The following is a 21,656-nucleotide window of genomic DNA, read 5'->3' as shown; positions in this document are numbered from 1 at the left end:
TTCTGTAAATAGTTACAATGTTAATCTCTGCCATTTAGTCTTCTGTTATTGACAACCCTTTAAAACCACTGTTAGCTCTTCATAAGTTATAGAAATGTCCCATCACTATGTTGTATACCTAAAACTAACAATATTGTATGTCAACTATAATTAAAATTAAAAAAAAAAAAAAAAATCAAAGATAAACAGCAGCAGCCAACCATTTGTAAATCACGGGCCTTATCAAGATAGGCTGTTTGCCACTTGCCACTCTAGAGGGTCACACCAGGTAGTGGTATTAGCGTAATCTCCTCTTGGAGCAATAGCAGCGAATTCCCCTGGATTTCCCAATAACACCAAGCTACAATCTTTCTAGTCAGCCACTACACATAACTCCCTAGGCTTTAAGGGAAACACACACACACACACACACACACACACACACACACACAAACCCATGAGATTGGCCAACAGGGATCATGAGGTTCTGACAATTTTGCAGGCGAAAAAGCTTTTAACTGGTTAAATATGTACTTAACCAAGTATCTCAGTTAAAGCAACACTGCATAAAATGGCTCAGAGGTGACGCCAGGGCTCTAAATCTCCCTTGCACGTCTACCTACACCTGGAAGCATTCACAGTTTGACAACCAGAAATCTATCTGCTTGAGGGACAGGTCTGATTTTCTCTGTGAAGAGAGTTAACTGGAGGAACTGCTATGCTGATGGAAGAGATGAGAATGTCTGCCTGTAACATTGGTTTTACATTTTGCTCTGAAACATTATTTTATAGGCTTAGATTTCCCAGGGATAGTAAATTACCCTCAACTGGGGTGTTTATGATCTATGAAAGGCAAGAACTACATAATGATTCGGTGGGTTTTATCATTGCCACTAGGTTAATTTTTGGTTAATCTCCTATCTGGGAAAAGTAAATGGACAGCTGATGCTTTCTCATGATTTAAAGGATCGAAACAAGGGGTTTAACCAGAGGGGTGGGGAAAGCGAACAATCGCTGTGAAAGACAGGAACCCAGAGGTCATGACTTCTAGACGAAGGAGGCAGCTATGAGCTCTTGAACTTAAGCTTCATTGAGAAGCAACAGCAAGATGTGAAAGGCAGCGTGAAACTAAGAAGTGTGGCTACTTTCTTAGAGGGGTAGTTCTTAACCCATTTTCAGCCTCCTGCCCTCCAGGAGCCGCACAGTGGCCCCTGACACTGTATCAAGTGAGAATCCGCGGATGGGGGGAGAGGGGGCAGGAATCCCTGAATCTGGGGTGGAGTTGCCCTCAGAGGGTTTCAGGACATCCCTCCAAGAGAGAGATCCCCCTGCCCCCACTTCTCACTGGCTGAAAATTACTGGCTTGGAAGTGAGAGACTAATTATATGAACACAGACTGAAATGTGTTTTGCCAGTACAAACACCATGGCTTAACTGGATAGGACACAGGGTGAATCAAAAACACTGTTTCACCTACCAGAGCTGTAAATTTTAAAGCAAGAAGAACCCCTAGTGAGCCTTCAGCTGATTCCTTTTTATGAACCCAGAGTGTTTACGGCTTGTCCAAGGTCATATAGCTTAGTGGCAGAGCGGGGACCAGAACCTGGGTCTCTGGATTCCTAGTATAAAGTTCATTCCACTGCATCAGATTGCAGGCTCGTTTGCTGTTTGACGGTGAGAGCTTGTAAGCCCAACCTCTGTCCACCTGTCTGACTGTCAGTCGCAAGAGGGTACCGAGATAATATGATTGACTTATAACAACCAATGGCCACTAGAGGGAAAAATTTAGACACAGCTCAGAGAACATGCCCTGCTGATCTCTGGTTAGGCATTCTCTCCTTGTTGATGGTGGAGAATAGCACTGATTATCAAGGTGTCCAACCCTAATCCAAGAGCTATAACTTCTGGGAGATATTTTCATAAAATGAATTACTTAATTTATAAAATTATAAAAATAAATCACTCGATCTACATAAAAGTTTTCTATCTCCTGGCTTTCAGGAAAATAAATAATAATTTAAGTGTGCCAAAATGTTCACTTCTTAGCTGAATGAATTACTGTGCCATAAAGACAATCATCTACAGATTAACTATAAATTCAGTTTTCCAAATGTCAAGTTTGTATAAAAATCAGGTATATTGGGAATTTCAAAGTTCTTTCGAAAGTTTATTCTAAATCAGCCAAAGGTGCCCTGGGAAGAAAAGATTCCTAATTTCTCCAAGTAATGAAAGGTCACTATTATTGTGAAGGACTGATTTGCAAATTACATTAATAACACTTGAAAATGATTTCCTGGCTAATGTTCCACAGCATTTCTCTGATAAACATGGGGATACATTCCTCCCAATTTTCTGATTTACCTGAAAGCCAGCATCTGAGTAGCGAGAGGCAGTATTGTTTCGGTACGACCAAGATGATTATCTGAAGTTGAGATGATCACCTCGAGTCCTTATTACTAAGATTTATGTCTGGAAACTGAGAAAGTATCTCTTGTTTTTGTCAGAACTGTTCTCAAGATTTAGGGTAGCCACTTTGAAAATGCCATCAGCCTTGGATCATAAATACCTAAGTAAATTTCTCTAGTGATCAGATATTCTGAGTACCTGAACAAACACCATCATTTTTTATTGCCAACTAAAACCGAGCTTGGAAGAACAGTATCTTCAATTTAAGGACTTACTCTTGTGGTAGATCGAAGCTTTTGCCAGGAAGGAGCTGCAGTAGGACTCTTAAAAAAGAGATTTGCAAATCCTTTCTCACAATGCTGTCTGCTTGGAGAGAAATTTCCTAAAACAGCGTCTCTAAGATGGACAATTCAGACAGCTAACAAGTTCTCCTAATATGAGGAATTCCATTCTCCAGGCCTCATCAGAGTTGTTTTGTCGGAGTAAAGACATCGCAAGTAGGTCTTAAGATAAATAAATAAATACAGTCCCACTAGTTGGAAAAAATAAACACTTAGGAGAAAGAAAAAAAACTTTTCCCATGGACACCTAAAAGCCTTACTGCATGCCCTGCTGTTAAAATTAAAAGCTTCTAGATGAGACCTGTGAGCTCCAAGGGCTCCAGCTGAAAGGAGCAAGCGTAGAGCAAGGCGGAGGGGGGTGTTACTTAGCAACCTGGGCAGGGGGGCTGTTCAAGTTGGTCCAACCTGGTTTCTGATGAAAGCTGCACAGCTGGCAAGACTTTCAAGGAAAGGAAGGAAAGAAAAGTCCTGAATAGAAATGAGTTCATTGTCTTGCTGCTTCGTACGTTTAACAGAACCAACATATCCTTCTAAGATAAAAGCAAACTTCAGTAAGAGTTTTAAAAAAAGGTTAATGTTGCAAGAGTCCAGGTACCACTGAGCAGGGAAAAAAAGGAAGCTAATAAAGAAAATCATAGCTGATGATTTCCCTTTTGAAATATATAAATAATATATAAAACATATGTATTATATATATTTCAGTACATCCATATTTAAATATTTTAATGTACCATAAAAAATAGATTCTGGTTCCATTTATATTTATTTGCCTTAAAAAAAAGAAAGAAAATCGCTTTTTTGAAAAAAACTATCTAAGGTCCTGAATCTGTGACCCTCTTTGGTATTTACTTTTAGATAAAGACACACAATATTAGCAAGATGACTGTGTGTGAATGCACCAGCCATAGACCCTGAGTATTACACTTAAAAGAAAAAATCTTGATTGAACTTAGGAACAGAAAGGTTATTGAAGGTCTTTTCTGCAGTTAAGCTTTATTTTGAATTTAGAAATTGGGAGAGCCTAGAATGCTGAATTCTGTTTTATGAAGGCATGAATTAACTTAAAAATAAAAGTACTCTTACCCACAGGGACATGAGAGAATTATGTAACTACAGAGTTTACTTGAAACCATAATCTTCCAGCTCAAGAGAGCACATTCTATTATAGTGTGGAACTGAGTTTAACATGATTATCTTAAATCCCACCTAAGACCTCATTCGAATAGATCTATAATCAACTATAATAATACAGTTGTATGGCATCAACTCAAAATCAGCAACATAATATTTAATAAGTTGGAAACTTGCTAAGATGCTTCCTCATATTAAGTTCAGCACAACTTTCAGGCAGCCTAGTCATTATAAAATAAATATCTGTAAAATACTATCTCCCTTTCATTTTATTATTTCTATAAAAATAAAAGTTTATGTCACATTGCTAATATTTCTATTATAAAAGTTTCTTCCCAGGGAATACCACTGAAAGACTACTACTAAAAAATAATTATGTAAAAATAAATGTAGAATAAAGTATAAAATGTCTTTAAAAATATTTATATGCTCAGAAACATATATGCATTTTCCAGTCAAAATACATTTTGCAGTAAGATTACTCCAGCTAAAATTAAAGTTAAAAAATTACTCCAATAATGTTTGGGGGCTCTGAAAGATTACAGAGATATAATTTTATGAAGATGCTTCACAGATCAGCAACTTCTCTAATATGTAAGCCAGTAAATTCACTTTGGAAAAAGTACATGTTGATAAATCTTCCCAGATATGTTTTCTGTCGATTGCTACGATAAGATATATTTTACTTAAAATTAGGATTGTCTGGAGTTTGGTGGATTTAATTATTTGTAATTACCCAGCTGTTGTCAGCCTGTGGCCATTTTATGACAGTGGCATCTACTATGTGGGTCAGGTTCAACTGTATATCTTCTCAAACACAGATTTAATGTGCTATTGACGAAACCATTACTAGAACCAAATTAAAGTCTGGGCTGATGTATTGGTCCACAGGGAGCTGTCAGACATGAAAGGAGTAATTAGTATTCATTACTTCGTACTCCACAACATTCCAATTATTAATGAACTTCAACTTTTGGACTATGCTGTATCTATCACAAGCATCTCCTCAGACATTCATTATTAGGAAGAATAAACTAATATTAGTTTTTTAAAATCCCCCCCAAGCAAACAGAACTAAGATAAACAAAAACACTATTAATAGTCAGAAACTTTCTGAGGGATGTGGCTTCTCTCAAGAGTATAAAAGAGATAGTCTACCTGCATTTGAGGAATGTAATACAATAAAGACATTCTGGGTGAACACACAGGTTTTTGTTTTTATTAATTTCAAAGAAAGAGAGAGAGAGAGAAAGACTGATGTGAGAAACACCGATCGGCTGCCTCCTGCATGCTCCCCACTGGGGATGGAGACAGCAACCCCGGCACCTGTCCTGACTGGGAATCGAACCCACGATCTTCTGGTGCATGGGGCGACACTCAACCACTGAGCCACACCAGCCAGGGCTACGCCAGCTTTCAATCCCTGGAGGTGGTCCCCCCCCTTTTTCTGGTTCCCACTACTATTTTGTCTTTTCAACACAAAGGGAAACATAGAAAAAAAATCAAGTAAAATGTTCACTGTTGGCGATCACAACAGGAAGACCTATTAGAAAATTTACAAACATAGATTTGTCTGGGATGAGATCAAGGTAAAACCAAATTTCTCTGTTCCTGTTTTAACATTACAGAAGGGGTTCTATCTCCATTCTTCAACAAGGCATATAAACGTTTTCCTGTTAACTTTCTTTAATCTCCTTCATAAGCTCACAGGTCAAACGACTTCTCAAGACTTCTTTTTCTGAGAATGAGTGTTAAAGCAGCGCCTCCATCTTTGGGTGTCTAATTAGTGAAATCATCTCTTTCCCTGCACTTACTCCTATTCCTGCCTCACATCTCCCCATAAACCACACCATTACCCAATGTGGCAGGACCCTGGAAATTACTGACTGTGAACTGACAGCATTAGCTCCTTGAGAATTCGTTGGTGTATCTGTTCTCTTCTCTACCTCTACAGTCGCTGCCTTAGTTTAGGCTCATATCGTGCCTCTGCAGAATTACTGTAATTGTTTGCTCATTAGACTCTGGCTCTAGGTCCATGTCCCTACAATCCACGCTTCACACCAGCAAAGCATGTCCTTGCAGAAGCATAAACTTGATCACGTTACTCCCAGCATGCTTAAGAATCTTCACTAGCTTCCCCACTGACTTACGTTCATGATTCTCAAGTGAAAAAATGCGATTCCACATTTATCCAGGAAGGTGTGTTCCTTTGGTCTAAAACCATTGCTGCTGTCACCTAGTGTTACTGATAGAAAAGGAGCGCTTGAGCATGTTTGGGGGTGGGTGGGGAGGGCGGGGAGGGATTGTGAACCTATAGGAAAGAGCCCACCTACAGGTCATATGGGGATGCCCAAAGAGGAAGAGAGAGATTGATTGTCACCAAATTTCTTATACTAAATTGTGTTATTAAAAGTCCAAGTTAAAGCTAGAGAATATGTATTTCACTGACAAAAAATTTTAGGTCTTCCGAACAGAGTCAGAACCTTAATAACAAGTATTTCACTTTAGTGACATCCAAGGATATCCATGTTCTGGGCCCTGAAGATCTCTGGCCTTGTCTCTTCCAGTCCACTTATCTTTCCACACTCCCCTCTTTGCTTCCCCAATACAAGACTCTTCACTGATCTGGATGCTATTTGCGTTCCCCAAAGCTGCTGGGCTGCTCCATGTGTTTTAATGTTTGGTATTAGTTCCCTCGTTCTAGGATTCTCTTCCCCCATTTGTCTATCTGACAGATACCCACTCATCTTTCAAGACTCACATTAAATGTCAATGCAATCAAAGGTAATTTTTTTCCATAAAGTCTTTCCAAGTCTCCACCATAGAACTCACAACCCCCAGCCATGCCTACTTCTACCATCTCACCATTGGCACTGTATTCCTTTTAGTGTTTATAGGTCTGCTTTCCCCTAGGGAAATTAGCTTAAGGGCAGGACTTACACCTCAGCATGCTTTGAATCTGCAGCCCCCAGTTCAGTGCCTGGCATACAAAATGCTCAGACAGGTTTATTCAGTGACTGATAGAATACGTAAGCATCACTAGCACTCAGATCCTCTGGGTAAAGATATTCTAAAAACATCTGCATGGGAAAGGAAAGTGGGAAAAACAGAAGCTACAGATCTGAAATTTACCCTCACCCTAGTGATTGTTTCCACGCATAAGAGTTTAGGAGCCAGGGCTGCTAAGGTAATAACTGCATATAATAAACAGAATTTTTAATATTCTTACATATCATTTTAAATTCTCTTGACCTTTTAAAAAATGCTGGAATGATATGATCAGCTCTATAAAGCCTAACAGATTATACATATTCAGAGAGAGGTTGGTTGTCACCAAATTTCTAACACCTAAATTGTATTATTGAAAATTCGAGTAAAAGCTAGACAATATGTATTTTACTGACAAAAATTTTAGGTCTTTATAACAGAGTCAGAACCTTAATAACAAGGATTTCACTTTAGTGACAGTCATGATATTACACTATATTTTTAACACATCAGGCACAGCGACAATTATATTTATGTTTGAGTTGCAGTGTGTTAAGTGGCTTATTAGACTGTTCTAAATGTACGTCTGGGTAAATTCTGGTTTATTAAACAATTATAAGTTGTCAGTCACTGTAAGTGGATTTACTTGGTGAGTTGTATGATATGTACTATATTCATTGGTTAGAGGCTATTTAAAAAATAGAAGTAAGTCACCTTTAAGTGAGCCTATTTCCACTTAAAATGGACAGGAATAAGCTAGTGATGAAAAAGGAGACAGATCCCTTTGAGGCAGAGAGTGGGTGTCAAAGGAGAAGTAGGTGGGGAAGTTCTGAAATTACACCCCAGAAAAGAGAGTGGGGGGGAGAAATCCAGTGAGATAAGCCTAGTGAATGTTGGTTCCTGAGTGGAGGCACAAAGAGGCTTGGGGATCCACAGTCTCCCCTGGGGCCAGGCAGCCCCTTAGAGACTGCCTCTGACCTTTCACACAGAGCAAATGACATGACGACCCCTGGGAGATGGCTTCACTGCCCCGGGAGAATGCCCTAGAGCGTGGGGTGTCCCGGGGGAAGTGGCAGCGATTTAGAACGTCACATGGGGGGATTCCCATTTTTAGGTTGTCCACCACTGCTGATATGGTGGGTGTGGTTTGAGGGGTCCACTAATGAATTCTTTTTAAAAAATGGTTGTATTTTAAGTGTATTAGAAAAAATAGAACTAGCACAATAAACCCATAATTTTGTGGATGCCATTACTTGCAATGAGGCTAAGGTTAAGAAAAGAAAAAGTGAGTGGATTTAAAATTGTTTTAAGGGAAAATATTAAGGACATAAGGATACAAGTGATATGCAGCTCAGGCGAACATACTGAAAAGGTGTTTTGCAAGGTACTGAAGTTAGAGGAACACTGGTATAAATCAATAAAGGAGCAAGTGCGCTCAGATTTGTGACAATGCAGTTCTTTGTCTATAAGTCAAGAATTGGGTAGCATGAGTCTAAATCCAGCAGACAAATAGTCTGAAGTTCTGGATCATATTGAGGTTGTTTTGGTCTTGGAATGCAGGTTCCATGGAAGGAAACTCAGAAATATTGCCAAGGACATTCTTGATGATGAGGCAAAGAAATGGAAGCTGATGGTAAGATTCATGTGTAACACACAATGTATGTTAAAAATTCAGGAATACTTACTTTCCTTTCTTAATCGTGTTCCTGCCAAGCAGTGGATCCAGGACTGGATCTATCATTTCCTCAAGGTTTTCAATTAAGATGACATCTCCGAAGGCCAGAGCAGTTTCAATGGCATTCAGAAACCTTAAAATTCAGTCAGAATGGAGACAACAAAATGTAATTATGCACAGGGAAAACATTCAAAGTTATTTCTATTAAATTATGTTTAATATTTTTGTCCCATTTTAATTGGGACAAACTAACCTAGAGAAAGTTATTTTATAAAGTAGTATTCTTCCTTAACTAGATTACACAGAAGTTAAAGATTAGATTTTGAGATACATTGCAGTTACATTTTCCATGTGAAATTCAATAGTTTGAACTAATAATCCCACGTGTAAATTGGTTGATAATAATCATGACTGAAATAAATGAAACTATCTGGACATTAGAGGTTTAAATTTATTTGATAGGTTCTTTTTTGAAAAAAAATTCAAATTATATTAAATGCTTTGTGGCCTTATCAAATTTTCATTTTTTTAAACCTTTAGGTTCAGTCATGTAAAGTAGTGAATTATCATTTTATTTCATTCCTACTCTTCAAAAAGTCTCTTCCCTTCGAAAATAATTTCCTCCAAGTACTCAGACGAGCAAGGAGTACATTTACCTGCACAACTGCAGATATTCCTTGTTTCATTTTACATGTGAAAAGATGCTGGAGGGGTCAAATGAAATTTCAGTAAATCTAAAATTATTTATTCAACATTAACTGAATACCAGCTATATATAAGACAGCTTTCCACTTATCAGATAGGATTAGTAGGCCCAATGACAAAAAAATCTCAGCGTAGATTCATTTCTCAAAAGTGACATGTAATACTTGACTCGGAAATTAAATTATCTTTAAGTATATTCAGTATTGGGACTTACAGCCATGTTGAAGTCTACTGTAGGCAAGGTATATACTTAGGAATTTGACTGTAAACATCAAGCCTATAGGTGCAGCTGACAATTCTTGTGATATGCCGAATACTCTAAAGAAGTGCTACAGTACATCTTATTTCCATTCTTGGCCTTAGGAAATGGCCATATTTTGCCTCTCATATGCAGGGTTTGCTCTCACCTTCAATCTAATTTCCTCTTCAGAAAAGTGGATGCTGCCCAACATAAATGCTTTTCAACAGAAAGACTTTACATGAAACAGGATCAGGCAGATAGCAAGTACCACAGAATTATCACATTTTCTAAGTGGCAGCAAGGTCTAACAAATGCCAGGACTTAAATCAGGCCCATTTCACAGCAGCTAAACAGAAAGCCAATCCCTAAGACTTCACATACCCTTTCTGGCCCAAATGCGTGACTTTCAGATCAGTTCCATACTTATTCTTGATCCACTTAATTCCCTGTTGCTGGGGATCTATCAGGAGGGGCCAGCGCTCACAGTGCATTAGGATGGTGGCGTTTTCAGTTGACATTCTGTCACTGGGCAGTCCTTCATTATTCCAGGCGGCAACTGTAGCATCGTCCGTCAACATGGCAATCAAGTCCAGGCCTTCAGTCATTGGGATTGAAACCTTTAAAATCAGAGTTAAGTGCAATGAATAAATAGTGTGGCAGAGCAAAAGACTCGGAACGACAAGAAGGAAAGAGACCCAAGCCAAGAGAAGACATACAAATTCTCTGTGGACTCTTAGAAGCCAAATAAAACTCTCATTATGTAATACAATGTGACCCAATAAGCCCAGTACCTGTCAACTGCAGCATTCAGCATCTGGTTTATTACTGCATCCATGTGACTTCAAGTAAAAGAGAGTTTGTCCACTACATACATCTACAGCTACTCCAACAAGGTCAGAGTGAATTAGACACCAGGAGGTATGGTGGATAACAGAAACGTATTTCCCCAATGAAGTAATCACCCCATGTAAGCCATGCTACAATGGGATATCTTGCTCAGGCATTTCATCTTTTACTGCAGGCCAACACCACAAAGGGATGGCTTCTCTTTCTGGGATGGGTTAATGGAATGTATTCAGTCCATTGGGACCCCATCAGGTGGGCTGCTGTACCCAGGAACTCAGACTACAGTCTGTCCTCTGCCTACACTGCATTGCAACATGGGAGCTGTCTTCTTTAAAAGAGAGAGAGAGTGAAAGAGAAATCTATTTTAAAGACTAAGGGTCATTCTTTATAAAAATGGACTGATTTTACCAAAACTAAACAAGATCATGGAAAGCAATTTATTCACTGGCTCATCAATCACCAAACATTTATTGAGCATCTCCTACATATAAAACACTGTCTGGAGACACCAAAATGAGCAAGATGAAAAAGGAGCTAGTCCTCAGGCTTGATGGAAACTTGCCCCCGTAGAGATTATAGAAAGAGCTCAACTTGGAGCAGGCAGGGGAGGCCATATCAGCAGGAGTTTGATTTATTGGTTGGCCACAGAGCTTCAGTAAACAGAATGCTGGAAAAATCCCACAGTAAGGCTGGGATGCAATTTGATATCGATATAGGAAAAGTAGCACAATATTCCTACTGTTCCTGACTACAATGCTATCTTAGAAATAAACACGGTCTCCTAGTGACATGAACAACAAGCCTTGGTATCTAACTGGACAGATTCCTTATGGATACAAGCAAATTGGTATTTTTTAGAACGAGCATCCTTCTATTGGCCAAGGATATGTGGCTTTAAATTCTCACCCTTCTACCACCATCCTCTGTGCTACTCTATGTATGGAAATGATTTTGGATAACACTGCAATTTGGATCTTTAAGGTCATGTGTGCCCACTGTCCCTGTCCTCTTTGGTTACCACCATACTACTTGGTTTCTTCCCTGTCCCATCCTCCAAACTCATGCCCCCATTACTGTACTTTCTGAAAACCCTTCCCACATGCCCTGTAGCATCCTAGTCCTATTTGGACCATACTCCCTTGCTCTCTGTTTGTCTTAACCAAAACCCAGATCTCCCTTAGGAGGGTGGCTCTCAACCCCAGTCTGCATATTAGAATCACGTGAAAGTTCTCAAAAGTTTCCAACACCCCATCTCTAATAATTCAACTCCATCTGGAATCAATGTTTCAAAAGTTCACTCCCATGTGATTTATAACAGAATATTACACGGGCAGAAAAAGGAATGAAATACTGATACAGGCTACATCATGGATGAACCCTGAAAACATGTTCTGTGAAAGAAGTCAGTCATAAAATATCATATATTGTATGAATTCATTCATATGAAATGTTCAGAACAGGCAAATCTATAGAGACATAAAATAGTGTTTATTTAAGCCTAGAGAGGATGGGGTGTTTGGGGGGTGATAGCTGATGAATCCACAGATGAGAAACCTGATGATATGGAGAGCTCACTGTACATTTATTTTTAAAAATCGGCAGATAAGTGGACTCATGTAGTTCAAACTCATATTGTTCAAGGGGCAATGGTACTGTGAAAACTGAGGCAGACTTACCAATGAAGACCATTAATATACAAAGAACATTAACATAAGATATCCTTTAAGATATCTTAAGGACTGGATATATAAACTCAGAACCTGCTTTAGTCAGTTAAGATAAACACAGTGTTGCACAGAAAACAGAGGCCTGGAAGTTAGAGGTCTGGTTTCTTGTCCTATGTCAGGTCATTTATTCTTCCTGTGTGTGTTTTCTCTACAAGGAGGTGCTCAAATTATATAATTTCGAATCTTCCAAATCTATGATTTCACTTTGTTTATGGATTTGATCTTTCAAAAGTAGGGTGAGCTATTTTTATATTTAGGTACAAAATGCTACACTTTTAACCTGAAAGTGGTCATGAAAACAACTTGAACAAATAACTCATTAGTAAGAAAACAAAAAGTTTCATACTGTACAATAACATAATCATCCAAACTTGATTTCAGTTATCAGTTTTGTTTATATAGTTAATTTTCAAATTTTTCATCTCCCTGTTCAGCCATCATTAGAATCAGAAAAACTGCAACACACAGGAAACATCTCCTTCACCCGAGAATTTCCAGCCTGTTACTGTAACCGAGGTACAAGAGAGCCTGGTATACATACTCTTTTTACTGCTTAAATTTCAACATGATGCTTCCGAATGTTGAGCTGAGCTTACCTCCCGCCGAAGAAAGGGAACCCACTTGCAGTCTACCAGCTCCTGACGATACTGTTTCGTAAAGGAGCCGACGTAAGACACGAAGGCTGCCGCAAGGAGAACATCTCCACCCAGGGTCTTCTCTTGAGCTTCAAAGGACGTAACAGACTGACCCCAGCGAATCCTCTCTGACTGAAAGATAAAACTACTCAGTTGTAACTTCAGGGTGAGCATCGACTCAACACGGACTTCATGTAATTGCCTTAGAGCACAAGGTAAGTCTAGGTCCAGTCTTTAGAAGGAACAGAACATAGCTGGTTGGCAGGACCCTTAAGACCTTTCATGTTTGAACCCATGATTCTGAAGGAGCTCTCGCACCCTCTTCAGTGGAGCTTGCTACGATATGACATTAGATCTTTAACTTCTTCTCGTTGGGTGCCCTTAACTCTTTCATATTGATTGAGGTTCTTCTGGAAAGGCTTATGACAGTCCCTCTCCTGTCTGTCTGGGAGTGGAGCAGAATCAGGAGCTATGGCCAAGACTGAATGATGTTTTAGGATTTTTAATGGCAACCTGGCTGCTTTCCACGTGCCCTCCTTTTCAGCAATGGTACTGCACTGCCCTAGGCAAGCTTTTTTCTTCTTCTTTAACATACTGGCTATGGGCTTATTATAGAAAAAAGAAAATGACAAATGCCACCGATGTTAGTTAATTAAAACATAATGCTTAAAGAGCCACCTACCCTGAATCCTGTTACTTGAAGAATAGTGCTGGTAGTTTCTAAACTCGGGTTATTTTTCTAACAAAATTACTTGAACCTATAACATATGTAAAAACATGGAAATCAGAAGGACTTCACTAGCCTTGACGATAACACACTCGAAGAATGCTGCTGAAGTCCTTACATCTAGTTGGATGGCCATTTAAAAATTGATTTCCAGGTTAAGTATGTGGAGCCCTTAAAATTGGATTTGAATAAAACTGCAGTAAATACCTACGGATTGATTAAACTACAAGGTAGCTCACTAATTCACTTTGTTTCAATGCATGCTAAAAACGAATACATTCTAAGCACATGCAAATTAACAGGACCTGGAAAAAAATCAGCAATTTGATAGTACAAGCAAAGACGATCCCTGTGGAATTTAGCTTTTCTCATGAAAGAAGAGACAGATCACAGAAAACAAAAATGATACATGTCAGAATAGACTGGAATGCCAGTTGCCAGCAAGTCATCAGAATCCCCGCCATACTGAGGTCATGAAATGAGCAAGTGCAAATGGTTATCAAAGGTGTGTTAAGAGAGGCTCCCTGTTTTGCTTAATACAGATCACCCCAAGTTAGCTATAACTGAACACTAAGAAACTTCAGCTCTCTACCCTCTTTATAGAATTCATTAATTTCCTTCCTCAGCTATAGGCAATATATCCATTAATTTGGAAGAGGAATCTCTCATTTGCCTTCCTTCCATCTTTGTTGTCTTTGGTTAGTAAACGTTAAACAATAAAGAGCACCCACCTCATTCTCCAAAGCAGCTGTGAAATTTGAAGATTTACTAAACACAGACTTATTGGCCACTGAAATCGTCAATAATTTCACTATACCACCCACGCAACATAAATCATTACTGACACCGGCTAACAAGGGTTTAAGAGTTGGAACATGTCCTGTAATAAATTTCTAGACAGTTAAAAATCACTATAATTTTATTCTAATGCATTATAGATTGCCTGTAATGTCATCCAGGCTGGGGTGACCCATTTCTAATTTTGAACAGCTGTTCAGCTCAGGAGTTAGTTAATGAATAAATATAAATTGCCTGATTTATTAGTCTGAATGGCTGAGCTTCCAGGTCAATGCCATATAGACAAAATCATCAGTCTTGATGCTTTTCAGAAGTTAACTGTCTCCTGTTCTAGTCAGAAAGAATTTATCCTCAAAGGAAAAGGTCTGACATCTTCAATTAATCCTTTAAATATATATATACACACACACACATATATATACACATATGTGTGTATGTGTGTGTATGTATATATGTGTGTGTATTTTGCTAGTTAACACTAGTCAACCTTTTTCCTCCCCTTGTCTAAATCTTCATGAGTAAGTAAGGCCTATGGAAGACGTTGCTGTGTGCTAGAGACACAGGGTAAAGCCTGTTTCCTTTCATCAAACTTTCAGACGTTCTGTAACTACTTCAGGAAAAGTCTAATTAAATGGCATTTTTACTTTTCTTCAGATACCTCACAGGTGGTGAACACTTCAAACTGCTTAAATTTTACCACTTTAAATGGGAGATGTTATAAACTCCAACGGAAGTGGTGGAATTTCTCAACTGACCTAAGAAAAATGAGTCTTCAAAAGGCCCCAGATTTTTTTTTAACATAGGAAGCTCCCAAAGCTCGCTCGCTCGCTCATTCATTCATTCATTCATTCATTCATTCATTCATTCATTCGGCATGCCAGGGACTGTTCTATATGCTTGGTGTCAAGCCATGCAGAACACAGATGAAGTTCCCATTCTTGAGGAGCTTATATATGTGCATATGTAAGTGTGTATGTCATGCGCTGATCAATGTTATGAAAAAACAATAAAGCAGAGTAAGAGTTATGGAGCAGAGTGTGTGCAAGGGGCAGGGGACATGCTCTTTTAGGAAGGGAGAGCAGAGAAAACCATGTGATAAGGAGAACTTTTAGCAGAGACCTGAAAGAAGTCAGGGAGCCAGCGGTGTCACAGTCAGGGCGAAAGTAAGCCATGTGGAGGAAAAAGGCAAAGGTCCAAGGTAGAAAGAACAAGGCCAGTGAAGATGCGGCCAGAGGGAAGGGGCAGGTGTGAGGACAGGAGGTGTCCAGGAGTCAGGTGACATGTGGCCTTGCAGGCCAGGGAGAGCCTTTGAACTGTACTCTGAGTTAGACAATCAGTTACTGGAGAATTCCGAGACACTAGTGACATGAATGGACTTAATTTTTTTTAAAACATCACTTAGCTTCAGTGAAAGGAATAGACTTTGGGGGCAAAGGTGGAGGTGAGGGCGGTCCTCCAGGGCTGAGATGCTGGTCGCCTGTACCAGCACGGAGAGGCGAAGGTGGGGAGGATGTTCAAGTTCCGAATGGACATTGAAGATAGAGCCAATGCAATAAATATGCTTTGGACTGGGTGTGGGTTGTGTGAAGAGCAAAAAGTCAGGGGTGATTCCAAAGCTTGTGGCCCTAAAAACTGGAAGAACAGACTTGCAATTATTGAGATGGAATGGAGAGGGTAGATTCTGCAGAATGAACTATGAGGAATGATGGGTTTAAATTTATCATTTTTTGGGTAAATTATATATTTTTTAAAGCCTAGTGTATTTATAAGAAGTTAGTCTATCCCCCAGCTCAACCAACCCTAACATTTCTCTCTTCTTTCTTGCTAAGAGAACTCTGATTTTGAATAGGGTGATAGTAAGTCCATCCCCAGGAGATGAACTGTGATTGGCTAAGCCAGTCATGATAACCTTGTTTTCCACTTTCCCAGCCTCCTTTGCAGCTACAGGTGGTCAATCTAGCTCTGGCTAGAAAAACTTAAGCGGTAGTCTGCCATTCCTAGGAAAACTTCAGTTTTTCTTATAAAAGGGCAAAAATCCAGTCCCGGCCAGGTGGCTCAGCTGGTTGGAGTGCCGTCCTGTACACTAAAAGGTTGCGGGTTCGATCCCCAGTCGGGGCGCACACAGGAGGCAACTGATTGATGCTTCTGTCACAACAACGTTTCTCTCTCTCTGAAATCAATAAAAACATATCCTCGGGTGAGGATTTAAAAAAAAGGTCAAACATCGAGCCCATACAGATTACTCTCTCTTCTGCCTGAGGCTGAAGGTGTAACACTATCTGTGACCGTGATGCAAAATGCACGAGGGTGAACGACCACCTGCTAAGTATGGAGAAGCGGAAGAGATTAGGGATCTGATCACTAATTACCTGTATCAACGCTGATAATGGTCTACGCCTGGGATTTTTGGTAATATGTAAAAAAAATACTCCCTTTTGTTTAAGGCACTGTAAGCCAACTTTCCTACCACCGTCAGCTAAATGCATTTTTAAGAGTTCAGTTATGTGCTTTTAGGTAGCACTTAAATAAAAATAATAGTTCTATTAAGATTTAATTTAGATATTGTGACATTCACCCTTTAAAGTACACAGTGGGCACACCACTGAGTTCATGGCTGTATAGTAAAAAATACATAGAATCTGTCACTTCTTTCTTTGGGTAAGTTAGAGCTCCAGTGTGAACGATGATTCAATATTCTACTCTATTGTTGATTCCACATCTATTTAGTTCTTACTAACAGAAAAGAAAGATAAAATCCAAATAAGCTGATCTGCCTTTTCTAGGTAGAACTCGGGAAGAAGAGGTGGACTTGCCTCAAGCTCCTTGACGAGTTTGTTAGCCAGTTCGATGGTTTTGTTGGTCTGGTTCACCTCTTCCTGACACCGAACTTTCTCAGCTATCGCTCTTTCAAATGAAGCTGTGAGTCGGCTCAGATTTCGATCCAGATCCTGAGTAAGAGTCAAAATGAACCTTTGAGCCATTTTTAGATAAAATAGAAATATTATAAACATCCTAAACTATCTATTACCTGCGGTTATTATCATTACAGATAAGAAACTGTCCCTCGCGCTAACTGCTGCTTTGTCAGGCACCTCAAACTCATCGTCTCTGTTCTGCATTCCTCCCCCTCTCTCCATGTCCTACTGGCCAGCCTGGCATCCATCCACTTCGCTCTCTCCATCCTGGCTGCCCCTGCTTACCTGTGGCCCTAACAGGGCTCACTGCAGCGCCTCTGAACTTGTCTTTCTGCCTCTAGGCCCTTCTACCCCCAGCTTCCATTCAGCTGCTGAAAAGCTAGTTTGACCATGTCATTAACTAAGAGCCTTCAAGTGCACCAACTGCTTCTTCTCTCTTTTCTTTATTGTTTTCCAAGAATATGTCTCTCGACCTGGTTATCCTGGTGACTTTCAAAGCCTATGTCAAGTACACCTTTATTATGAAACTTACTCTCATCTCTCCAGGCTCAGTGCTCTTTGGTGCTCCTGTTGCATTCTATGAATATAGTCCCATGTATACTTACAACACTGGACTAGAGTGGCTGGTCACATATTTGTGAAAATAGTAATGTTAATAATATATGTAGTACTTAATAAGATTCTCTAAGTACTTATTGTGTGCCAGGTACCATGCTAAATTCTTAACATGAATTACTCTCTTTTAAGTCTCACAATCCTACCCAAGAGGAGGATTCCTCTTATAACACTATTGCACAGATGAGAAAACCGAGGCTCAGAGAGGTTAACCAACTTGTGCAGGGTGAAACAGTACATAGTGGAGCCAGGATATAAACCCAGGCAGGCTGGCTCCAGAACCAGTGCTTTCAACCACTGCATGCTACCTACCACCCTCCTACTACTACCAGACCTCCCGGTAAGTTTCGCAAGTGCAGAAACCATGCAAGTTTCCACTTATCCAGTTCAGAGTCTAGCATATAGCAGATCAGAAATATCTACTAAAGGAGTATGCAAATGAAGACATTAATGAAAAGATCTAATTCCTTTCTGTTTGGTAGGAATTTACACGTGGCCCTGTCTGAAGGTGGGATTCTGGGGGGGGCGGCAGGGAGGTACCACCTCTTAGGAACTGCTTCAAGGTTACTGTTTGCACTTACCACAAGCTTTTTCCTGATAGCTTCTAGTTTTTCAGTAGCTGCAGCCAATTCTAAGTTTGCTTGGGCCAATGCTTGGCGTTTGGGCTCCACATCACAGTAGACCTGAAAATTCATATGCGGTTTAATTCATGAGGTGATGAACATGCAAAGAGGACAAGTAATCATTCAATCCTACCTCTTCTGGAGGCTTTACAATGAAAATCTCTCATTCACCTAGCAGTTGGTTATTTCTTAGCAATGGTACTATCTAATGGCCGAGCAAAAATCCACAAAGCTTTCCAAGTTCTCACTGCTTGTCCACTGTCTACTCACTTATTCTGGACACTAGTCACAGGTACTTGCGTTAAATGCTATATACGTCAAACATCATGAATACATGAAAATTAGCTTGTCATAAAATTTGGAGGGAATCCTCCTATCCCTGGAAATTGCAGTGTGTAGGAAGTCTAGCTGAAGTTGGGATTGAGTCTTGACTTTAAAGCAGAAAATAAGTGTGGAGGAGCCCTCTGGCCCCAGCAAGTGGGAGCTATCCTCACACAGTATTAACCAGGCTCTCACTTTCTTTCCTAAGTTCCTGGAAACCTTAAGTGTGTGTGTTCTGAATGGGTCATTTGAGAATTTAGGTGAATCCATTTTTTCTCCAGTGGGGGACAGAGAAAGGAAATTAAATTTTATTTCCTATTTTATAGCAAAACAACAAGGAACAGCCACAGTCTAACTGCGTGCTCATCACTTCATCTGTGGTAAAAGAAGAGGCCAGCAGTCAGGCGTTTTATTATGGAGAGAGGCTGTACATCAATGGCAATCTGTCTAAACTCTCTATACAGACTTCCGCTAGAGACAGAAAGCTCAGCAGGGCCCTATTCTGCTGGGTCCTCAGTATACAGGACATGACCTGGTTTTATGAAGATCATCTTGGGAATGGCACTGACTATACTTAGCATTTCCTCAGTAACCCCATTTCTGAATATAATATACAATCTTCCAAGAAAAAAATTAGACAGTTTTTCAAAGTTAAGGGTCATGCATTGACCCTTTTTACACCCAGTACTCTGCAAAGTGCTAAAAACATAGTTGGCAGACGATCAGTATTTGATAAATAAATGACTAAATGAAATGATCATCCTATCTCTAGACTGCTCAAACTACAAACATTAGATGAGACCACATGCAGGCAAAAATCGACTTGTCATTAAGATTCTAAAACAAAACCAAACCAAAAAAGCCCGGCTATTTCTTCATCTCCCTAAGTCTACAATAGAGGGTGTGAATTTTTACTTTGTGAGCAGGGATTAAGTTTAATTAAACATGAATTCAGAAATGCAGTTGTTCCAAATCAAAATGAAATTAGTATTTTAACACAAATAAATATAATTAATGTATGCAAAAGTTTTCATCAAATCAAATTAATTGCTATTTGATCTAAAGTAGCCAAATATTCTATCCTGACAAAAGACAGCTTCCAATATTTCAGGTATCTCCTGCATAGAATTCTGTTTAATCAGACACTTTCCTGTCTCATTCTTAGAACTTTATCTTAGTCAAATAATTACTAAATTACTTTACTTTTTTGCTGGCCCAGAAATTAAGATATTGATGGGCCTTTGTGAATCCCACCCACGAGCCATGTGATGAGGACAAATACCTCATAGAATTTAATGATGTTGATGACCCAGGCACAGAGACCAGCTGCTGCAAAAGATTTGGTCCGAATTAGGTTTGGATTGAACTCTGGGTCTTTCAAATACTGTTCATTCACCACTTTTAGACAGTTCTCTGGAATGTGCTCTTTGTCGTAGTTAATTAATGCCTGCAAAAAATCGTCCACCTGTAAAGCAGAAAGACTTATTGCAATGAAACCACTTTGGCTGCAGAGAAAATTCCAAGATCGAAAGTGAATACCAGCTTTTAGGACTTGCATTACAAAGGCAAAACTGGCAAGCTGCATTTATCCTACTGTTCGACTTTTTCAGTCTTTAGTGTATGAAGCTGGAATTAGCAATGGACACTTTTAAAAATCTCTTCCATCCCAGGGTAAAATATTCAGTCCCCGCACAGGAGGCGCTCACATTTGGAAGAAAAGAAAGGCAGAGAAGAAAAAGAAAATCACACACCCAGAAAGCCCCTTTGCTTCACTTTCTTATACATTTGTGACATTTTTCCAGCATAAAAAAACCCATGTAATTTTCTTCCTCCTACACTAACTGCTTTCGTCCTTTTGCAAATAATTAGCAACCTTCCAACGGCTGCTGGTGTTGACTTACGTAAGCTGTAGCCCCAAGCTCACCTCCAACCTGGCCAACACAAATTCTAAGTCTAAAGATCACACATCAGGTGACCCTCAGAGAATATGAAGATGATTCCTTTGGATCGGAACATCTTTTGCTGTCAAGTATAACCACAGAACTGAGTGCAGAAACTGGTGGGATTTCCATCCTGCCAGGCTGCCTGATACCTTTCCCATGAAGACTCTGGCTGCCTTCCAACTTCGGTCTTTCGGCACTCTGCCCCGGGGAGCCAGGAGGACCATCACGGCCGCAGTAACGTTGGTCACCGCATTCGGAGGGTTGGGGAAGGCTTTCAGCTCAGTGAGGTTGACCTGAAGGAAAGTACAGACACCTTCAAACCCAGAGGAAGCCTGCAGAAGAGCTGTGAGTTGTCAAGTTGGTCTTCAGTGGCCCTCTTTCCACACCAGCCTCAGCCTGGCAGTTCTTTGTCTCTCACCCAGGAATTCCACCTTGGGACCCCCAAGGAGTTTAGTTTACCTTGTGTACTTTTCTCCTTGACACACCAGAACCATCACTGCCCTTTTTGGCCTCTAAGAAAAATGGTTTATCTGGTATACCAACTCTGCAGAGCCCTGCTCACTGAGTCAAGAAATTTTATCAACATATAGGTTTTAAGGTATTCATGGGTTCTAGCCCATCTATGTAACATATCTGCATTTTAACCAGCTCCTCCCAGAAACATAATCCCTTAGTTCAAAGTCTCTTAGTTGTGTTTTTCTGTTTTACTTATACAAAGAACATTTTCCACTACACTATGATGACTCTCAATTGGGAGGATGCCCATATAGATTGTACCTACTTTCTACACTACTCCTTAATCTTCTCAATTCAGAATCCTGATTTGTCCAACAGATGGTATTAATGGTACAAAATACAAGTATCGGGGCAAATATTAGGGGCACTGGTTCCTATAAAAAACATACATAGGTTCATGATACATGCTTTCAAAAAAATAACTATTTCCTATAATATTTCATGAGCTACAAAATACACTCATCAAATGTTGAACCTGAGTGTGCTTCATTACCATAAACTGCCTCTTTATTTGGGAAATGATT

General features: G+C 39.7%; 1 protein-coding gene across 1 annotated transcript in view; it reads right to left on the bottom strand.

Moving 5' to 3' along the window:
* Positions 1–21,656, bottom strand: part of DNAH11 (dynein axonemal heavy chain 11) — a 203,131-nt gene that overhangs the window by 35,724 nt on the left and 145,751 nt on the right. Inside the window, exons 59-65 of the mRNA XM_087820874.1 lie at positions 20,766–20,909; positions 19,956–20,138; positions 18,311–18,412; positions 17,009–17,147; positions 12,636–12,802; positions 9,848–10,083; positions 8,531–8,653 (exon numbers count right to left, since the gene is read on the bottom strand). Coding sequence (XP_087677000.1) covers positions 8,531–8,653; positions 9,848–10,083; positions 12,636–12,802; positions 17,009–17,147; positions 18,311–18,412; positions 19,956–20,138; positions 20,766–20,909 — 1,094 coding nt within the window. The remainder of the gene's footprint in view (positions 1–8,530; positions 8,654–9,847; positions 10,084–12,635; positions 12,803–17,008; positions 17,148–18,310; positions 18,413–19,955; positions 20,139–20,765; positions 20,910–21,656) is intronic.

Source organism: Miniopterus natalensis, chromosome 10, assembly GCF_054644295.1.
Source record: "Miniopterus natalensis isolate mMinNat1 chromosome 10, mMinNat1.hap1, whole genome shotgun sequence".
NCBI lineage: Eukaryota > Metazoa > Chordata > Mammalia > Chiroptera > Miniopteridae > Miniopterus > Miniopterus natalensis.
Note: the sequence above shows the minus strand (reverse complement) of the source record. Positions and strands in the feature narration are given on the sequence as shown.